Source organism: Cupressus sempervirens, chromosome 3 (assembly GCF_028749045.1).
Source record: "Cupressus sempervirens isolate cs-2001-9-10 chromosome 3, ASM2874904v1, whole genome shotgun sequence".
In the NCBI taxonomy this organism is placed as follows: Eukaryota; Viridiplantae; Streptophyta; class Pinopsida; order Cupressales; family Cupressaceae; genus Cupressus; species Cupressus sempervirens.
Window position 1 is genome coordinate 844,417,525 of NC_143120.1, and position 22,315 is coordinate 844,439,839.

Genomic DNA, 22,315 nt, shown 5'->3' on the forward strand with positions numbered 1-22,315 from the left:
TTTCTCAAATCCTTCAAGATCTTGATGATATGGGATGGGAAGAGAGATATATGAGAGAGGATAGAGAGATAGAGAGGGAGAGGATAGGATGGATGGAGAGAAGAGTAGGGGATAGAAAAAGAGAGAAGGAATAGGATGGAGAGAGAGAGAGAGAGAGAGAGAGAGAGAGAGAGAGAGAGAGAGAGAGAGAGAGAGAGAGAGGGGGGGGGGGGGGGGGTATAGGAAGAGAGATGAGATAATGATGGAGAGATAGAGAGAGGGAGTGAGAGGGAGTGAGAGAGAGACAGGGGGATGTAGGAAGAGAGATAGGGGATAGAATGGAGAGAGAGAAAGAGAGGGTGGTGATAGGATGGATGGAGAGAGAGAGTAGGGGATAGAAAGAGAGAGGGGATAGTATATATAGAGACCTCATGGTGGATAGAGAGAAAAGGGGATAGGATGGGGGGAGAGGGAGTGATGGAGAGAAGGGTATAGGAAGAGAGAGGGGATATGATCTAGAGATAGAGGGAGGGAGTGAGGAGTGATGGAGAGAAAGAGATATAGGAAGAGAGAGAGGGGATAGGATGGAGAGAGAAAAAGAGAGAGAGAGAGAGAGAGAGAGAGAGAGTAGATAGATTATATAAACATATTTTTATATGTATATATAGAGACATATTACATTATATTTATATAAGTATATTTATATATATATATAAAGATAAATAAAATATAAAGATGTCATTATATACATATAATGTTGATGGGGAGTTGCAATTGACTTTAGTTTTACACATATAACATGATCAGGTTATGGCTAGCATGATAATTGAGATTTACTATGCATAACATGATCATGTTATTTAAACATAAAAGTATGATCTCATTTAGGCCTGTTAAACTATCGAAAGGCTTGGGTTGATGTTTTCCCTCCATTTTCATTGCTTTAGACATTTCTTCATCTTCTAAGATCAATTCTTATCTTTGATTTCATCAAGTTTACAAATGATAAAGTGGGTATCTCTAGAATTACCACCATAATCTCACACATATTCTTACCTTCTTAACTACATTTTTTTGAGTTTTTGGACAACGTTGGCATTATGAGATATTACTGTCTTCATAGTCCTCTCAAACATATGTCTACCATTTTTTTTAATAACTTTTAATCTACTTAGCCAAATGGAAAATAAATTATATACTATTGTTCTACACTTAATTCTATACACTTTTTATTTAAAAAGTGTTGATTTTAGATTATTTGAAGGCAAGTTATATCCAACACATGAAGAGGTAGCAGAATTTTAGGATGGGGTCACTTAAAAAAATCATAGAAACAAACTGTTTGTCAAACAATTATGAAAAATACACAAGTTCTAGATCTCACTCTTACTTATAATCCTACTAAAATGTTTTTTAAAATACTAAATATAACTATATGTTTGTGGAGCACATAGTAATAGCTATGTTATATTTTTCAGCAAAAAATAAGAACAATTTTCTCTGCATGTGGGGTTTTATCCTCTTAATCTTTTCCATTTTTTAAAAACCTTAGTAGTTTAGAAAGTAGATTCAAAGTACTAAAATTTTTGAGTTTTACACAATTTCTCATTTTGAGTGCATGACCCTCATATGGCTCTTCCAAGGCCAAGTTTATCTTATTTCAAACAAAAAGTTGTCCACTTATACCCCCTTTTTTGTACATCATCTTGGTGCAATTACCCATGGGTGAAAGTTGTATATATTGAGGATATTCAAAAAATTGTTGGTGGTCAAAGTTTCTTGGTTGTTAAACTCCTTGGTGGTTTAATAATAGGGGATTTCTTTGTTTCTTTAAGTAGAATTCTTATAGCCTTTTAGTTATTTTGATTTGTTGGTTTCTTGATGGTATTCCCTCACCTCTAGCAGTCAGAATTTTGACATCCACCATGGTCTATAACCTAGAAAACCTATAGACCTCTAACAAACATGCAAAACTATGTTGGAAATTATATTTTCCTAGCTTCCCCCTGATACCCATGCATCTGGATTAAGGTTTAATTATCCCCAAATTACTTCCTCAAAAGTACCATGTTTGTCGTCATCAAAATTTTGATGGTTACTAGTAATACTTTCAATGGTAATGTTATACTTGTGATGGAAGACCCATTAGATAGGCATTGGAATTCTAACATTGTGCAAAGTACAACCAACAAGGATGTTATACTATTGGAAACTATAATTGGAACAATTGTTATGTTGTCATTGATGTCAAACCTCACTAGTGAGGCAGTTGCTACCTAAGTAGAGTGACATATCAAGATTATTGATGAAGAGGATTTGAGAATAAGAGACAACAAAAAGACCTAGTGGAAAGGTTGAGTTATTTGGAACTGCAATGGGCACTTGATCAGTTGGACTTTGATAAGATAATGTGTTATTTAATAATTATGCTAAGTGAAGAAGATAGTTGAATTGAAGCCTAGTTGAGATGATCAATGAAGAGTCAAATGCATAGGCTTAACATAGCAACAAAGCAGAAGATTAAGGAACTTATAGTTGAATTCGAGTTGTGCTAATGTCGATCAAGAGAATAGTAGAAGCCAAGAAAATATAGTGTTGACTGAGCACTAGTGAAGACTGAGTATTAGAAAAGTTAGACCAAGCGAAGACAATATAAGTCGAGCAAGAAAGCCTACTATTGACTAAGTTATCTAGTCATGATCAAGGTCGATGAACACAATGATGACTGAGTGTTTACATTTGTTATTTTTTGAAGGAATTCATATTCCTAACTGACACAGTTGAATTTTTTGGATTGGTCAAAGCACATGAAGGATAAGTATTGATGAGCTAGAGAATTTAATGTTTGAGAAACTATGTTTGACCATTCCTAGGCATGGATTCAAGGAGAAGTTTTGAGATATTGTTACAAGAGGCACTTGAATTTCCTATGATGTTACTGTGTTATTGTTGTTAGGTGGATTATCCCTTCATCAAATCAATAGAAACACCTCAGCACATTTCAAATATTCTCTATTATCACCACCCTTTTCTATTATAAAACGATTGACTAAAGTAGAGAAACTCTATAACAAACTATTGGAGATATTTATCGACATTGTGAGTCTAAATATTCTAAACAAAAAGGCGAAGTAATCACCTACTTGATTACAAGAAGGATTAAAGCAATCATAGATGAGAAGTTAAGTTCACCAACATTAGCCTAGAATATAACTTTAGACCTACACTTAATTAATACAATTTACCATACATGTAGGAAGAAAGAATATTTTTAATTTGTATATATGTTTTCCACTATCATGATTATTTTCAATCCCAAAATACAAGATTTGGAATCTACTACATATTTATATTTTATGTCAATTATAGAACCCAAAAATGTATCCTTCCCATTTGCTTTCTTAAATAAAGAATTTTTTTTTTAAGTCCATCAAATTTCACCTCTTCCATATTTATTTAGTCTACATTTAATAACAAGGGCTCTAGGAGAGCTTGAGTCCCTGCCTTATGCAAGAAGTAAAGGAAGTATTGATTGAATAAATATGATCATTTAATGAATGTTTTCAAATCATAAACTATATTCATACAATGAAGTTTTATACAAGGGATAGATATCAAAATATACAATATGATATGTAAAATATTGATGATTATATTTTATTTGATCATGTATGATGGGATTCAATATCTAAAAAATGACTCAATATATGAAAGCTAATCTGAATCTATAATTGTCATGTTGAGGACAAAGGCTTAACTATGAAGGAGCAAGAGATGGCTGCAATGGGTCTTAATCTATGATTCTAACAATATCATCAAGAAGGATTGTAGTATTAATGAATATATTTTGTAAAGGAATGAGAGCCCAGTAAAATGTTTTGGTGTTATTCCCCTTGAGTTTAAAGTTATTCATTTTTATTCTTCTTATATCCTCACACTCTTGATCATTGTTTCTTATGTAGGAAGAATTTAAGGAGCAACCAATAATAAAAAATAAAATAATTTGAACATATAAATATTATCAAAAGATGCTTGCTTTTTATTTATTGATTTCTTACATATTTTTGAAGAATAAATAAATGAAATAATTACACAAATCAATTATAAGAATTAAAAAAAAACATATATAGAATAAATTATATATTTATGAATGCAATGAAGATATTAATTTACATACTTTATCACAAATAAAATACAAAATTGAAGAACAAAATCAATGTGAAATAATTCATCATTCTAGTATAAAAATTATTTTATTTTACTTATATCATTATAATTTACTTTCATAATTCACTATTAGATTTTGAATTATAGTAACTTATAAAATTATTACCAATATTAGATATATTTTAATTCAAATGATAATCTTTAATATATAAAAATAATATTGTTCTATAAAAATGAAAGATCATTGTTCTCTATTTGAGCTACGAATCATGAGATAGCATTTGTACTTTGAAGTGGGAAAGTCCACATAAATAGGTATATAATATAAAATTGTGAGATAAGGTTAAAAGAATGAGCTTTTATAATATATAAAATTGTGAGATAAGGTTAAAAGAATGAGATTCTATAAAAATAAGGAAAACATGTTTTGAGACCAAGTAAATCGAAATGATTTAAAAAATAAAATCCAATCTCCATAGGCTGGAATACATCCAATGATGATTGTTTAAAATAGAAAAATGATAAAGGAGGTTACAACATGGGATTTTTATTATAAGATAAAGAGTAGAGGCCAACATTGAATCAATGTCTTTATATGGAAGTCTCTACTAGATGCGTGAGGACGTTACTTTCATAATCTATTAAATTTTCATGTACATTCTGACAAGGCATTTAATTCATTGTTATCTTTCTACTATTTTTTTCTTATTTTTCTCTATCAAAAAATAAAATAATCCCTAGCAAAAATATTTTCAACCAATAGAATAAAAGAAATTATGTCTAAAAATTTGAATTTAAAAATACAACTTCACAAACCTTAGAATTTAAATTTTGTTTTTGGTGTTAACTAATTAAAAGGAGGTGCAATGAAAACATTAGTTCCTTACCTATAAATAGGTAGGGACTAATAAATGCTTAACATTTGTTGTTCTAAACTAATGTAAGCTTTGGGGTCATCTTTTTCACATACAATCAAAATTAGAGACAATAGATCTATCACTTAAGAATGGAAAGAAAAAGAAAGGATGTCGGAGAGATATGTATGTTGATCTCCTTGCCCTAGAAGACAAAATGAGGAATCTCTAAGAAGGTAGATCCCCATAGATAAAATTTTCGAGTAGAAGACGAATTTGTGAAATGCAATCTTACAAAGCAAATAAGAAAAAAGAAAATGTAAAATAATTAAGCACATTTTCATCCTCCCTATCATAGAGGAGGATAATTGTTGATATATATGAGAGAGAGAGAGAGAGAGAGAGAGAGAGAGAGAGAGAGAGAGAGAGATCTTTTCTTGAATTGATGTTGGCTCCACAAGACAATTTATTAGTCTTGCCTATTTATAGGCAGGAACTAATATTTCAATGAACACATTTGCATTAGTTTCTCACTCATAATTTTCTTTTTCCATACAAAACCTAATGTTTCAGTCATCATTTATTTTTATTTTCAATTCTTTATGAATATTTCAATTTTTTGATTGGTTCTCTATAATTTCGCTGGGGTTTTATTATTTTCTCTATTCAAAAATTTAAAAAATAAACCGTGAATAGATATTTTCATGGCTTATTCAAAGCAACTCCTAACATTATTATCTCTATTTCATAGATAAAAAGTTGTGAATAGATAATTTGAAAAAGAAACTTCCAAATGCATTGTGCATGCTGTCCAAATTTTACATGGTGAACAAAAGCAATTACTCAACACCATCGTTCATTTTTTTTCTTTTGTTAATTTTTGCTACCTAGCACTACCGATGCACTCCAACTTTTAATATGCTAGAAAAATAAGTGCAATGTGAAATGAATAAAATAAAATATTATGGTTAAGCTAGCATGTAGTGTCAAGCGTTGCCTAAACTGTAGAATATATTTGTGATTTATATTTATATTTATATTTTTCTTAAAAGAGTATATATAATATTGTATGATATTTTGAAGAGACAAGTGGTTACTAAATAGTTGTTAGAAATTAAATTTAGAGATTTTCAATGAGAGAATTTTTTGAATAATTTTAAAATTATTTTGGAGAGGTGGAAGTTGGTTATGCTAAGGTTTCATGCGATCTTGGAGTTTTCTTGTGTACAGCTCTGTGTCTAAGCTTTCCTTTAGTTGTTTCCACTTGTCAAACCACATTTACTATGGGAGTTTTTAGGATAGCTTATAATGGCCCTGGCTAATGGTTACCCAGTTGTTGATACTAGTGTTCTTGTTGCTGCTTCAAAAAGCCATGGCACCTCCATTGAAAAACATCCTCACTAATTCGTCCTGAAGGTTTTTCATGAGGTAATCTTGATGTTATCCTTCCTTTGCAAGATTTTGATGCTACCTGTGATTGGTTAGAAAAGCATACCTTAATAGGGTATTTTATGGGTAGGACACCTCCAGAAGCTATGCTCTAAGAATGGGTTAACAAGAGTTGGACTCCTCATGGAGTCCGCCTTAATGCTGTGCAAAACCTCACTAAGGGTTTTTTCTTATTTCGCTTCACCAACCCATTGTAGGAAGACGCTATTTTTAGCAATGGTCCTTGGTCTATGTGTTCCTCCCTGCTTATTTTTCAAAGGTGGTCAAGAGACTTCACTGTCTCTGATGACAAAAAGTTTAGGGTTCATGTCTGGGTCGAGTTCCCAGGTTTACCCTTGCCATGTTGGCCTTTTATTGAGTCCATTGCCAATACTCTTGGCAAAGTTATCATAAAGGAACATGAGAAATTTTTCAACGCTCGTCCTTAGAAACACATCTGTGTTGAAGTTGATCTTTCCAAGGATCTTAAGGATTTTGTGGAAATACAGATTGGGGCTCAAACCTTCTCTCAGAAGGTGCTTTATTTCAACCTACCTAACACCTACTATAGATGCCAGTCTGTAGAACACAAGATTAGGATTACCCTTTGTTCGTGCCTAGGATTAAACCCTCGCCTAAAGAGGTTCCTGCCAAGCCAAAAAAAGGGAAAAAGGAAGAATGGACTACTATTGGACACAAGGGCAAGGATCCCTTGGCTCCTAAATAGTCATACCTGCGATCGTTTCAGTTCCTCCTATTTCAATAGGAGAGCAAACCCCAACCAATGTAGGGGCACAAGCAATTTTTTTGGAACCAAACCCTAGTGTTTCATAGGCGATTAAGGTAGCCGCCAGGGCCAATGCCTCAATTGTGATTCATACACCTCTTTTTGCTTCTTCCATAGCAACTCAAAATGTGCGACATTCTTACAGTCCTCCTAGATGTGCTGAGAAACTAGAGGAGAAATGACGGGCCATCAGTCTAGAAGATTTTCCTTCTGGCTTTAAACTAGGTTCTTCTTTCTTGCAGAATAGTTACTCCTTTCTTGAGGACGAGGAAGATATGGAAAAAATTTCATGAATTTTTTATCATGGAATGTGCGAGGTCTCATAGACCTCTCTATAAAGTACTATGTCAGGGACACCCGTCATAGTCTTGGAAATTTAGATTTTCTCAGTATGCAAGAAGTTAAGATCTTCGGTTTCATGCTTTCTTCTGCATGTCACGTCATTTGGTCAGATGGCATTATGTTTTTCTCTCAACATGATGTTGGCAGAGGTGGTGTAGTAACTCTCTTGTCACCTTGTCTTCATTCTATTATTATTTCACATGGTTCTGACTCCATGCACAGAATAATTTAGCTTTTTCTTTCCATTAACAATCATTATTTCGGAGTCGTTAATGTTTATGCTCCTAATGATGATGTGGAAAGATCTCAACTATGGGGTTGGTTGGTTAACAACTTGCCTCTAGCTATTTGGGTTATGTGTGGTGACTTCAATATGGTTGAGTTGGCCTCTTACAAAGATGGCATTTTTCATTTTCATTGGACAGCTGAGGAAAGGGATGCCTAGTACTACATGCACAATCAATTGGGCATTTTTTATCCCAATATTAGCCACTGCCAACATAGTGGGGTTTGGCACACTTGGTCCAACTTTCAAGCTATCTCTAACCACATTTTAAAGCATCTTGATCATGCCATGATTACTGCACAATCTTTTTCCTCCTTTTCTGAGGATAGAGATTTACCTATCCCTTGCCAGGTGTGACGTTATCTGACCACTATCCCATTTCTTTTGTCATTTCATGGCAAGCAGTTGTCTAGAAAGTTGTCAAGTCACAATTCTTCCTCAACACATATGTGTTGATGCATGCTTCCACTATTGCTCATATCCTACGTGTCTGGAATCTGGAGCCACATCCACATTCCTAAACTAGGTGGATTCAGTGGTGGAATGATGCCATTACCAGAACTGCTCACTTTTTATGCATCTATGGAAGTCAGTTGGCAGTTTTCAGAAGGCGGTCTTATGAATCCACTACTTTTGTGCTCAAAAAGCCTTCTAAGTCTCACCCTTAATCCATTTGATGTTGATTTGCAAATTCAACTTGCCAAACTTCACCATGACAAACAGATTGCGAATAATTATGCTGCTCGAGGAGCCCAAATCAAAGCTCACCTCCATTGGTTGGAGGTTGGTGATAAAGCTTCGAAGGAGTTCTTCTGGGCTCTTCGAGCCCATCATACCAATGTTGGGATTGAAAAAATCAAACAAGGTACTTATGTTCTCTCTAGTCTCCCTGACATCTTGTAAGCATTTTTTCATCACTATGAGAATGTTTTTGCTTCACAGAGAAATTTGGTTGCTCAAGAGGAAGCTCTCAGAAAGTGTATTTCTATTACTCCAAACCACCTAGCAATTGAGCAATGTGCTTTTTGTGAGCAACTTCTTACCCTCTGAGACCTTAAAGAGGCAATTTTCTCCATGGCAGATGATAAGTCCCCCAGGTGTGATGGGTTTCCTTGTGAATTTTACAAACACTTGTGGGAGCATGTTGGTTCTGATATGCACAAAGTTTATCTTGAAGCCTATCATTCTAAAAGTCTAGGAGCTATTATCAATAAAGGAAACATTAAATTCATACCTAAAGCTAGAGATCCTAAGGATATTTGCAATTGGTGGCCCATTACCCTTCTAAATGTGTCATAGAAGATTATTGCTAAGGCAATTTCTCTGAAAATTTGCCATCTCCTGCCTTTAATTGTGTGGCCTAAGAAAATTGGCTTTATCAAGTCCAGATATATTCTTGACAACATTATTGTTGTCTAGGAAGGAATGGAGTGGGCTTGCAAGTCCAAGCTACCAACTGTTTTTTTGAAAATAGATTTTGCAAAAGCCTATGACCGAATTGAATGGCCTTTCATTTTGGCTATGCTCCAGGCTCTTGGTTTTGGTCCCAACTTTCTATAGTCTGTGGAGATGCTCTTTGGAGATGCTAATGCTTGCATTACCATCAATAACTCTCAATTTGATGCCTTTGGTTTTTTTTGTTCCATCAGGCAAGGTTGCCCTCTGGCTCCGGCACTTTATGTTCTTGCTGCTGAAGGGTTTGGCTATTTGCTAGCCCACTCCATGTCTTCAGGTTTGGTTCGTGGCATTTCTTTGCCAAAATCCTCTTCCAAGTTGGTAAATGGTCATTTTGCTGATGATTCCTTTCACTCTTTTAGAGGATGAAGAAAACATCAATAGTGCCTTGAATTTCCTTATTACTTTTTGTCAAGCCTTTGGCTCTGGTATTCAATGGCATAAAACGCTCTGTTATCACCAATCCTTTTTGCCAGCGCCACCTTGGCTTAACCATTTTGAATGAAAATGGGTCGCTCACGGGGAGATCTTTCACTTTCTAGACATTCCATTTTCTTTTCAAGCATTGCCAGTGGATCTGTGGAATGTAGTGCTTGCCAAGATTACTAAGAAGTTGGATTATTAGCTTATGAAACCGTTTTCTCTTGCAGGCAAATTCCAGATTTTCTCAAAAGTTCTTGCAGCAACACATGTCTATTATTCTTCTTGTTGGGCTCCTTCCAAAGCTTCCTACTAGAAATTAGAACAATTGCTCCGTGATCTTCTCTGGGCCTTTGGTTCCGATCATCATGGCTTTCACAGAGTTGCTTGTGATTTTTGTTGTCTCCCAAAAGAGTCTAGAGGCCTTGGCCTTCTCTCCACACAAACACAAGGCCTTGTTTTGTGTGCCAAATGGATTATTCGCACCATCACTGGGGATGAAGCTTGGAAGATTTTGGTTCAGCATTGCATTTCTTCTAAATTTCCCATCAACAGGCCTGCATTGAAGGGGATTGGCTTTCACACCCTTCTCATCATGCGAGAAACCGTGCTCATACAAGGCTCTTTTGTTATCAAGAGCATATGGAAAGCTTAGGAAGTTGTTAAGCCTTGGCTTTGCTGGTCTGGTGATGAGTTCTGTGATGGCTCTCTTTGAACCAGCAGAACATCTGGTGGTCTCCCCTATTTGCCATCCAAGGTATTCCCCTTGCTAAGACTCAAGGTGCTAATGCTCTGCATTTTTTGAAACGAGGCATCAAGACTCCTAAATATCTTTTCTCTAGGGTTTCCATGAGTTTCAGATCTTAGGAAGATATGCAAGTCTAGTACCGTCTTGGCTGTCCAAATTGGCAGACTTTTGACTTATTGCTTTCTGCAATTCCAAGGCACTTAATTCATAAAGTGGGTATTCAATCTATTAGAACTTGGTCAACTGATTGGAAGTGGTATCTTGCCACTCCTTTCACCAGTCACAAACCAAGTCTAGGTTATAGATGGCTTTATCCCCATCTGTCGATGGTGGATATGCTCAAATAGAGATGGCATTTGCAATCTTCTCTTTCTCAATGGAGAAAGTGCTTTGACACTATTTGGAGTGCTATTACAAAACCCAAGATTGCCCATTTTTCTTGGTACCTGGCTTTTCAAGGTCTTCTCCTTGGGCCTTGGCTCAAGCATATTGGGGTTCCAGATCCTAGATGTCCATTTTGTGGCCAACTAGAGTCCTTCCTACATATTTTCTAGTTTTGTAGACATGCTCAAAATTATTGGCACTAGATTCATGATTTTTTCAAGTTGTTTTGGCCTAAACCCTTTTCTTCGCACATGGTTATTTTAGGTGATTCCCACAAGATCCCTCAAAAATTTACCCAAATTTGGCATACCTTTAGGATGGAGATTTTGTTCACTATGAGGAAAGACAGAAATGTTGTTCTTTTCACTCACAGTTTTCTTGATATTAATATTGCTATGTACACTAAAGCGTGCATTTGTAATAATGTAATGATGTACATTCAAGTGCAAGCAAACAAGGTGGCCTTGGAGGTGGCCCACCTTCAAGAGCTTCTTAATCAATGGGGCAATGGCCCTTGAACTATTGCCAGGGTACCTCCAGATGCCTCAGTTGATACCTCAATGCCTAGAGGCCGTCACCAGAGGCCCAACTCCTCAAGCCATCCCTCGCACACTCCATGTTCTCAGGCTTCCTGCCACCACTCTCCCAACAGTGACGATGATAGATAGAGGCATCGCTCGGTTTCCCCGCCCCGTGGTGGCTCTGGCTAATCCCTAGCTCCTCTTCCTAGTGCTCGATGAGTGGTTTATGGGAAATGGTCTTTTTGCTTGGAGCTGGCTATTTTGCCTCCACAACCAGATATGAAGGATGTTGACCAAGCCACTAACATTGTTGATGTTGTTGCTGATAGCTAGACTATTCCCAGTCTGCCTCCCAATCCCAAAGATGATTGGGGATTTCATGATCTTGATGAACCACCTCCCTCAACAAGCACTACTTTAGTCGCTTGAGGGTTGCTTTTATATATATTTTTGATAAATAATTGATGTTTTTGACCTCGATCGTGTGAACTCTTGTGGGGTGATCTTGTATCCCCTGGCCCTTTTTTTGTGAATTGTATTCTTAGTATATTATTTATTAATAGAAAAGGACTATTCATCAAAAAAAAAAAATTATTATTTCTATATAAAATAAATAATAAATAAAGGTATTAAAAATATTATATTATATTAAAATTCTATTCAGCATACATAGTATAAATATACAATTCTATACATCTTAGCTAATCATATTTAATTATTTTATACTTAATATTTCAAAATTAAAATTTTTTTTTTTCATTTTGAAAAAATTAAAAAATAAATAGTTTAAAACATAATGAAATGAAACTTTGGATAGAAAATTTTTCATAATAAAATAATAATAAGTAACTCATATTCATAATGATTTTTAAAATATCTAAATAAATCAAAGAAAAGCACACACACACACACACACATATCATGCACAATACTATTAGATTTCAAAATTTCACAAATTTTCAAAGTATTTTATAGATGTTGTATATGATATGTTTAGTTTTGATATAAAATTACTATTCTTATAGATGTATATGATATGTTTAGTTTCTCTTCATTCCTAATTTAGCTCTAAATTTACTACAAAGTTTTGGCTATATAATACTTACAATTATTACGAAACATAAATTAGTTCTACCATTTCTTTAGAAGGCGAGACTAAAGCTTTCCAGAGCTCTTGTTTGGATAAGATTAAAGACGAATATCTAATAATAAAAAGGTCTTTGTTTCGAGAATTTTTCTATGTACAATGATGTAATGCCTATAAATCAATAAAACAAGGAATGAATATATATCTATGAAAATGAATCCATAAGAGAATCTTTCCAATGAATTCATTCATTACATAACGAAGGATTGTACTTGACCAAGTCAACTTAATCGACCTCTCTCATGTGAGACAGAGCCAACATTTGCAAGGTACAACTACATTCATTTCAATGGCAGCCCATTTCAATCTAGTTAAATGGTAATGGCTACTTGCAGGTTATTTTGGTCATTTGGAAATAAGTGCAAGTGTACATATGTATGTTTATAACCATTACCAAGCATTAAAAATAATGAAGATTGCAATAAGGACCTTTGCAACACCTAATTTGAGTGGGCAGTGATACCTATCACCCTTACCTCACCAAAGTGACAATGATGACGGTACCTCTAAAATCCAACAGTGTGAACATGTTTAGTTTGTAACCACTGTTGAAAGCCTCATAAAGTCAGATTCATGAAGTTTCCGCAATTCTTATGCTATCTTCTGAATTATACTTTGGATCTCTCAGGCGAACCTCAATGCATTTTACTGTTTGCTTCAATTGTTTTTCAAAAATATGGAATTCACTTTTTAACAGTCACTAATAATCAAAATGAATTCACCAAATCAAACAAGAGTTCTACAATGCCACTAAGGCTCAACTACACCAACATTGTAGATAAACTCTACCATGGAGATCCTAGGAGCATCTATTCTTATATGGCCAGTTAAAGTTCATCTTACATTGTTAACAAAAACAATGTTTGCAAATCTTGAGAGAGCTCTTGGCCAGAAATGCAATAACAAACAATAGACCTCAATTGACATTCCCCATCTATCATGAGGTTTAGAGGAACTGACATGGTGACTTGAAAATAACGAACACATATTTTTCTTACAAAACTCCTATACCATGATTTGGCAAGTATATTATGTCCAAACACTAGTACTAACCAAGGTTTTATACCGGACAAGGATTTATGGCTCCCACTCACGTTCCTATTCCCGCCCAAGGGCGATTTCAAACTGGGTTCTCTGTTCCTGCCATGGGTTCCTATGTTGTGAATGCTCCTATGTCTACTCCTGCCATGGGTTCCTCTGTCGTGGATGCTCCTGTGGATGTTGTTGAGCCAGGTGTGGAGGGTGTGGTGAGGGATGTTGCGTTTCCCTCTCCTTCGTCTGTTGTTGGGTCTAGTGCAGTCGCTTCTCCTGCAATGAAAGTTGTATGTGCTAGGTCTGCCTCAGGGATTTATGTTATGTCTAGGGCTAGGGGGGGTCAGGGTCTGTTGGTCCTACCTCTTACACGGATATCGCTGCTTTTGAGGTAGACCTTCATAGGTCTGTCTCTTCTGCTGGTCATTCTTCTGGATCTCCAAAGCAACATGAGGCTACTCCTATGAGTGTGACTAAACTCCTTCGGATTTTGTTAGATTCTGATACAGTTGATGAGATTCTCAAAACTATAGAGATTTCCTCCTCCCATGCTGTTATTTTCCTATTTAGGGGTTTTTGGCCCTCCCTTCCTGCCCTTCATGATTGGATTGCCAAGTTTTGGAGGCCAATTTTCTCTGCAGATATTCAGATTTATCCTGTTGCTAAGGGCTTTTTTATTGTTAAGTTTGAAAATGCTGAAGATAGGAGGACTATCTTGTGTGATTACAACTTCTCTTGGGAGGAATGTTTCCCCCTGATAGCCAAACCTTGGCATAAGGATTTTGACCCACTTACAGAATCTTTCAATAAGATCCCTGTTTGGGTTAGGCTTCCGAATCTTCCCATGCATCTCTGGTTGGATTCTATTTTGGAATCTATTGGGGGGCGGGGGGCTCTTGGGGATTTTTAGATTGTGGATTCGACAACCTCTGATGTTCTTCATTCGACGTTTACACGCATTCTTGTTGAGATGGATGTCTCTAAGGGTCTCCCTAAGAAGATTTGCTTGGGTTCCCCGAAGGGTATCTAGACTCAAGTTTTGGATTATGAAGGTCTTCCCTTCCGATGCAGGAAATGTCATATGACTAACCATGTGGCAGCTCGTTGTTCTTTTGATAACGCAAGATCAAAGTGAACACCTACCTAGTGGGCATGTGTTTTTGATAAGCATTACACTGTTACTAAATCTTCTACTGTTCGGGAGCAAGTTGTTGAGGGGTCTCTTGCTTCTGATGGTTCAAGGGATACTACTCCTGATGTTTTCGATCAACTAGTTTTGGAGGAGGCTCTTGCTTCCCAAACTGTGGTCATATTATCCTGAATGATGACCCTTTTGGCCTCTCCTAGGGAGAGTGTTTTGCTGGATGATACTTCTTCTCTGGTCTGCCATGTGGGTTCCTTTGTTTCTTCAAGGGATTGGCAAAACAATGCGGCTAAGCTAGAGGATGGATGGATAGCAATAAAAGGAAAGAAATCTAAGTATTCAATCCCTCCTTTAGGTAAGAATTTGCGGTCCTACAAGGGAGGTTCTAAATCTAAATCTATATCTTAAGCTCCCTTGTTGAGGATTGATGTCCGTTGTGGTGGAAATTTGTTGATTGTTCCCTATCTTTGTTTAGTGACTCACACTGTTCTATTTGAGCCTTATATTGTCATATTTTTAGATTTGATGTACAAAGTTTTGAATCCTTTCAAAACCTGTTTTTACCTAATCAGAACCAAGGTTTTATACCATGGACAAAAAATGCCTTTTATACTAGGGAGACCAACGATTGCAGCTGAAGATTCAACCCACATTAGCACAATAATAAAGTTGTCAAGAGCTGATGACTTTGTGATAGAGCGCCAATGCCTGTAGATTGAAAATTTTAAGGTTGGATCTTTAGCCAGTCAATGCATATACAATAGCTCGATGCACTCGAGTTATTTTTAGTTTGAGCGGGGTGTTGCAGGCTTGATACACGCATTTTGCTTGATGGGGGATTAGAGGTTTAATCGATAGTCGGACAAATCTTTAACCTGCAAAAAGCCAGTAGCTACGATATCGAACACCCAGACCCACCAGGAGGAGCTCTTGGTATGTTTTTCATGTCCATGTCCCTTAGTTACCAACATATGACTCCGTGTTTACCATGCTAAGCATGCTTGTATAGTGGAAAGTGCACCATACATTGAGGAGGCAGTGCTTAATGTTTAAAGTAATCAATGTTTAATAGGTGCATCCCCACGGATAGTCTAAAGCCTATTCAGGTTTGTTTGAAGGCTTTGATAGGTGATATTTATTGCATCTCACCTAGATGGATACAGAACCCGCTCCTCCTTGACGAACTTGAAGCTGATATGCCGTACCTCTCCACCTTTGTCGAAAATAGCAGGCCGCTGTGGAGACAGTCGTAGCTTTAAGTGCAGAACAGGAAATTTCTAACAATTTTGCTTATGATGTTGCTAAAAATTTTGCAATTACTTCTGTTATTTATTTTTCTGTACTTGAGCAAGATTTCTCCCTCGTTTGCACTCACCCTTTCAGCATCAATGTCCTTTCCACTAATAGCTTCATTCCTCTCATGGCTAGCAGAAGTTCATTGATGATCGAGAGTAAAGAAACAGGTACAAGGCAAATGATGCAGGGTAAATGATTGAATTCAAATCTGTAAGACATGAGGAAACGTATTTAATCATACACAACAGGAAGAAAAAATTTGATCATCACTTTGATTCTAAAGCTTATTTGTCTGGCTTCAGAAGATTTCAATATGTTACTGGAATTGTATCAATAACAGAGCAAGCAACATTGCAGATGAAACAGTTTGTGTTCTCATTAATTTCAAGCGATTATAAATACCTATCAGTTTGGAAAGCAAAAAAACAAGCTAAGCTCGAAAAATTGAGAGAAGTATCCTCCTAAAAAATGTGAGAAATAACACAATATGTAGTTTCAAAGATGCAGTGGAATATAATTATTTCCAAATTTGAATCTTTGTCTCTGATTTGGTGGAATTTGCTAGGTATATCTTGTATTTTTTAATAAGTTTATTTATTTTCTGTTAATTTTAATTATTACAACACCCTGATGAAAAAGAGTTAGCTATATTATTCTGAAGAAAGGTACATATAGCTTGCTCTTCTTGAGAGCTATTTCGATCATGATTTTTCTTTTACAATTTGACTTTATATGTTGAATGGTTAAACAGCTATAAACCTGACGTTCAATATAATTTGCAGTTTGAATGATGTTTAAAATTTGAGAATATGTATTAATAATTTAATTCCTGATTTTACTTAAAAATAAGCTCACAGGCTTCGTGCCTCGTTGGGTTGCCTCGCAGGTGTGAACCCTCCATCAAAAAAAAATACAACTTAAACTTGAGAAAGAAAAGAAAATATAGCTTAGATGCTATATGAGTAAAAATAGGGTCAAAGGACGTGTTTGAATCAAATCCTAAAAAAGATTGATTCCCAAAAATTCACTCAAGAGAATTGCTCCACCAAGAGCAATTGCAATAAGTGAAGAACCCCATGAAAGTCCCTCTGTTATCCTTGGTATCTTTGTTTTGAGTGCATCACTACAAGACCCAATAAATGCAGTGTAACCACCCATTGCCATGATAGTTCCAAGAAGGAACATTAGAAGAAAAGCTCCACCTGCTAAACGAGAAGGTAGAGCAAGGGCAGGTAAAACCATAAGAAGTGCATCTGGCTGCAAACCATGCACTATTCCTGTCGCAAAGGTTGCAAATCTGAGATTTTTTTTGCCACTTTCAACAGTGATGGGCTCCAACAAATTTGCTTCATGATGACCGCTCTCTAGAGCCATACAAGGTTCAGGTTCTTGTGAGGCCTCTTTAATGCCCATACCTCCAATAACAAGTAATGTGATGCCCACAACTCGAGCTCCCCATGAGCGAAGAAGCTCAATGTGCAATTTATCTTTCAATATCAGAAAGAGGATACCAAAAATGACTTGTCCAGCATCATGACCACAACCCCACAGTGCTCCCACTGCAGCACTTTCCATTCTTGTGCGGCCAATTGAAAGGGGAGCTAGAGCAGCAAGGTGATCAGGTCCAGTTAAAGTGTGCAAACAGCCAGCAACGAGTCCAGTCCAAGCACTACTAAGCAACTCTGATCGTACAAAGGAGCTAGCTGCCTTCTCTCCAACTGCAACAGCAGCAGATGCTCCTCCTTTTGCACCAGCACTAGTACGGATGACTCCTGATATTGCAAAGGCGGGATGTATTGAGACTAAAGTCAATGCTGAGAGTACAATAATGGCCCCAATGCGGATCATCTGAAGAATCAACACACCTCTTGGTAAGAAAAATAAATTTAAGGACAGAATTGATGAGGAAATAAGTCTGAAAATTGTAGCTGTCACTTGCATTAGTGTTATCTGGTTCACAAGTAGGTCTGTGCTATATTCAAAATTGAGAACTGCTACTCTTTTGGTTGATTCCAAATTAGGTTGGTACATGAGAGTAAATTCATTATTAGCAAACTTATAACTAGAGAAAACAACTTTTTCCATTCTTGTTCCTGTGGTAAATGGAGTATGAAGTAGGCAAGAGAAGCAATGAAACACATGCCATCCTACAGTAAAATGTTCCTTGCATGGAAGTGAATAGTTCTGACAGGGCTCTCTTAAAATGTTATGGCTTCTCTCCCCAAGTGCATTCATATTTCAAGGCTTGCTTTTTTAGTATATTACTTCCTCAAAGCTCTTCATGTTTACATGACCAGAGTTTTGACCCAATTTCAATCAAGAGGAAAATTAGTCTTTGTCTATCACACGTTCAAATGTGATTGCAATTTAATTACAATAATAAAATTTAAAGTTCTGTGTGATAAATTTGTGTATGAGTCCAGTCCTCTGCATGTTTGAAAATGCTTTGTAATCACGTTTACATCATATTTGCTAGAGCTATTAAAATGATGGTTTGTCTTTTAAATCAGCAATCTCTTTTAAAGAAGTGTACACATCCAAATTTCTGTAACATACATGAGAACATATCTTGAAAATATTTGAGAATTTCAAAGGAATGTACTTGTCTTGTTATAAAGCTTGTTTGGAAAAACTCCTTAAAAACTTTTTAAGAATTGTATGGGGGTGTGTATACTGGAAAATTGTGAGGACTTATGGCCAACCCTAAAATCTTTTTTTTCTCCAATAAAAGTTTCATCTTTGAAGTTTTTTTTTTGGGTTCCTTATAAGGTAGGACAGGGCTCAAATTCTTCAATTGGCAGTTGGAAGTGATTTGTATCCTCAGGCTGTTTATAGTATTTGAAAGTGCGTGTTTTTAATGGTCTATTAGATGAACTCATCAGCTGAAGCAAATAATTTATGACTTGTTTCGGTGAAAAAGGCCACTTCATTTATGATTTGGAATTTTCAGAAAACAAATTCAACAGATATTTGTACTGGCTTTCGCTTTGGCTATTGGCTTTTGCTTTGCCAATAAACTTTATTGTGAGTAGAGGTTCTTGAGGTATTTAAGATTGGATTATTAGATTCTTCTAATTATATTCAGTTAAAGACACTGTTTTTCTTATAGCAATTTGAGATCATGCTCTGATAGCTAGTTTCACATGATATCAAAAGTTTACAGGAAGTTTGGATTGAAATTAAATAGTCACAACTAGAATTTCCTTGGATTGAAATTGGGTCAACATGAAGACCAAAGGGAAAAAGAAGTAGCACAGTTGTAAGCATAATCATAATGAAATGACTGTAAAAACTCTATCAAGTTATATCATACCAAATTCTTCCAATGCTTTTGGTCATCTTCAACCAGTAAAGAAGACGAATTGACAATACACTCTTTTTGCAAAGAATCTTTGTCAGTAATATTCCTTGATAGGGGCTCTGCATCCTCAAAGGCCTCAATACTTCCAGCAAAATTTTCTGGTGAGTACCTTGCTTGGAATTGGAGAAATGAACTTCTATAATCCTGCTTTGAAAAACCTGAACACCAAGCATGACAAGAGAACAGTTTTGGCTCTCTATACAAAGAAGAAAACGAATGAGTGATACCCCTTCTGTTTGTCTTATCTCCCTGAATATAATGGTCTTGCCACAACCTAGAAGACTGAACGTTGATCTGCTTACTGATGTGTCCTAAACTTCCTCCCACTGGAGTACACAAATTCATCTGTGAAAATCCAGATTGAATAACTCGGTCCATTCAGTTCTTTCTGGGTACAAACACAAGATTGATGATGCCGATGGAAGCAAGTTATTAATTCCACCCCCTGTCAAAGAACAGGGTAATTAAATTATGTAAGTGAAAGCAATCAATAAATTCAGCCTTCCCTGAAAGACAGTTGGCACAAATTGCAAATATATGGGAGCCTAATCAAAGAAAACAAAGCTACCAAAAAATTTATGGAATTGCAAAATATAAAAGCCCTTTCAAACATGGGCTAATACTGGTTTACAAGATACAAATACGTTATTATGGACCAAATCCTCAATATAAGATATGCGACTAGATTTGTATTTTATTCAGAATTGCAATTTTTAGAACGAGGAAAGAGAACCCACAAGCACTAAGCCCGGGACTTGCAGGATACTAGACATCAACCAGGGGAGATGCGGCAATGCAGCACTAGACCAATAATTGGGATGAACCTTCACCAAATACAGCACACAAGTCAAGCAAGCAGGCTAAAATCACAAAAACTTACAAGAAACAGAAAATAAGATAAAATAACGTACAACACACAGATGGAGAAAATAGACAAAAATCATACACATTACATACAACAGAAAATGGGCATGACAAAAGCGACGATAACTAAACTATAATTAGGTAGAGTAAATATTACAGAGACTGGATTTAGGCTAGGATGCAACCATAAAAATAGCCCAGTTGTCATGAGGACCTAGTGTGAACCCAGCAAGCAATCCATCAGGTCTACATTGTATAAGAAAATTGCAGTGCTTAAATAAAGTGTAAAGTATGTTTGTAATGTAAAAGAAGAGTGGTTTCTCAGCCCTAAATCTGTGAAGTATGATTGTAATTTGTAACGTAATAAAAGAGTGGTTGCTCAGCCCCTTCCAGACAAAAATGGGAAACTATATCATCGAAGTTTTTTGAAAAGAAATGAAGATAGTACAGAATACAATTGCGATGCGTACTAGTGGATTCTCTCTTCCTCTCCCATGTCCCCATGCCTTTGCAGATTCTCTCCGCCTTTTTCCCTCCGATTTTAATACGAAAACAAAGAAATTACTAATTTTATTCCAAAATACAATTGAATACAAAATAGCAGCAAACTTAAATATTGGGGTCTTGCAGGTTTATATCTTCCGGAAGAAAAGAGCAATTAGCCCAAAAAACTGCCTATAGAAACAGGCTAAAATCATGTAACGTTCTACACTGGTATCACAGAAAGTGGGCTTAAACTGCACGGCGGAAAAGTTAAGGAAGGTGCTAAAATCACATACTGTAGAAAAAGTAAGGGCAGACATTATGAAGAGAAAATATTTTCAAGAAAGTTGGAGTTATAATACCCATCTAAACTCACATTAAGTAAAAAAATTGATAAAATGGCCTGAACCACATCCAGTGCGAGATTCCAAAAATGCCATTGTAAACATACAAACAAATAAGATATGTTCAAAACTGCTTTAAAACCGGACCACCAGCCAAAAACCCCCCAAAAATGTTCAGGCAGAGACAGGAATTGATAGCTGGTAAAAAATGAATGTTACGAGAATCAAACAAATTGAAGCTTTAGTTCAATTAATTTAAGCGCAACATTTATCCACAAATGTGGAAAAAACACAGCTGAAGGCATCGAATTTTTATGTGCATATAGAAAACCGTAGAATTTATTATACCAAACCAATCGTTGTAGAATTAATTATACCAAACACATTGTTTATACCAGATCCAGAGATTCACCACAATGAATGCACGAGAAATTCCTGACCCATTATGAAAATTTAACAAAAAATCTCAAAAATTTACCGAAATTTCAATAAAAAATAAAACACAAAGATCAACAGCGGACAATACCAAAGACGCAAGATCTTCATTGTTTTAAACGCTTTACACTCTGCACTCGGATAAAATCAAATGACAGAAATAGAAGCAGAAACTACCTTGAAATTTCGGTTTCTCTATCCGATTGTGGCGCTATATTTCCGGAATTTGGCCCAAACGAGGGTGGAATTGAAGCAGAAATGAAGGCAAATCTGGTGACAAGATAACGTTTATACAGGTTGGTTTAGGTGGAAACCCAGAAAAAAGAAACATTTTGTGGACTTTAAAACTTCATAAAATCCAGCGCGTGGAAACACCTTGTTCTATTAAACTTTCAGCGGTCAAATGGATCTGACGGTACGATTTGAACGCGTGTGCGCTTTTGAACGGTCGGATGATAATGATAAGGCGGCCGTTTAACTGGATGGTTCAAACAGGGCTCGTGCGCGGGCGTTTGTAGCACAAGCACAATCGGAGGAGAATGTCGGCCGTAGATTTGAGAAGATTAATGTTGAAGATTTTGACACGTGTAATGGAGGATCGTGGGCAGCACGCGCCTATCCAGCTGGCAGATTTGGTTCGTTTGGTAAAACAACACAGGTTCAAAGTTGAGACCATTCCAAATTGATGGGCCGTTGCCAGTTTTCAAAATTCTAGATGTTCAATGTATACAAATATTTCTTCTTCTTTCTTATTTTTTTGGTCTTTCTTATCGATCTTTCAAGCTTATCCATCTTTAATTAAGTTTAGCGTAATCCAATCCTCGTTCAAATTAAGAGC

At 36.1% G+C, this 22,315-nt stretch overlaps 1 protein-coding gene and 1 long non-coding RNA gene across 3 annotated transcripts; both read right to left on the reverse strand.

Annotated features, from left to right (window-relative positions):
- Positions 1-15,322: 15,322 nt before the first annotated feature.
- Positions 15,323-16,341, reverse strand: LOC149569422 (uncharacterized). Its single transcript, XR_016361749.1, has 2 exons — positions 16,070-16,341; positions 15,323-15,929 (listed from the first exon to the last, which is right to left on the reverse strand). It is a non-coding gene; the product is annotated as an uncharacterized LOC149569422 (long non-coding RNA).
- Positions 16,342-16,778: 437 nt separating this feature from the next.
- LOC149569423 (chloroplast protein FOR GROWTH AND FERTILITY 2-like) lies at positions 16,779-21,822 on the reverse strand. 2 transcript variants are annotated; one of them, XM_089822129.1, is made up of 4 exons: positions 21,655-21,812; positions 20,089-20,175; positions 19,304-19,796; positions 16,779-17,838 (listed from the first exon to the last, which is right to left on the reverse strand). In XM_089822129.1, exons 3-4 carry the CDS (start codon positions 19,727-19,729, stop codon positions 16,990-16,992), a joined length of 1,275 nt encoding a protein of 424 aa, XP_089678255.1. In that variant the 5' UTR covers positions 19,730-19,796; positions 20,089-20,175; positions 21,655-21,812; the 3' UTR covers positions 16,779-16,989. The 2 variants fall into 2 exon arrangements, with proteins under 2 accessions (XP_089678255.1, XP_089678254.1); XM_089822128.1 differs by lacking the exon at positions 20,089-20,175 and having other exon boundaries at positions 21,655-21,822.
- Positions 21,823-22,315: the final 493 nt, after the last annotated feature.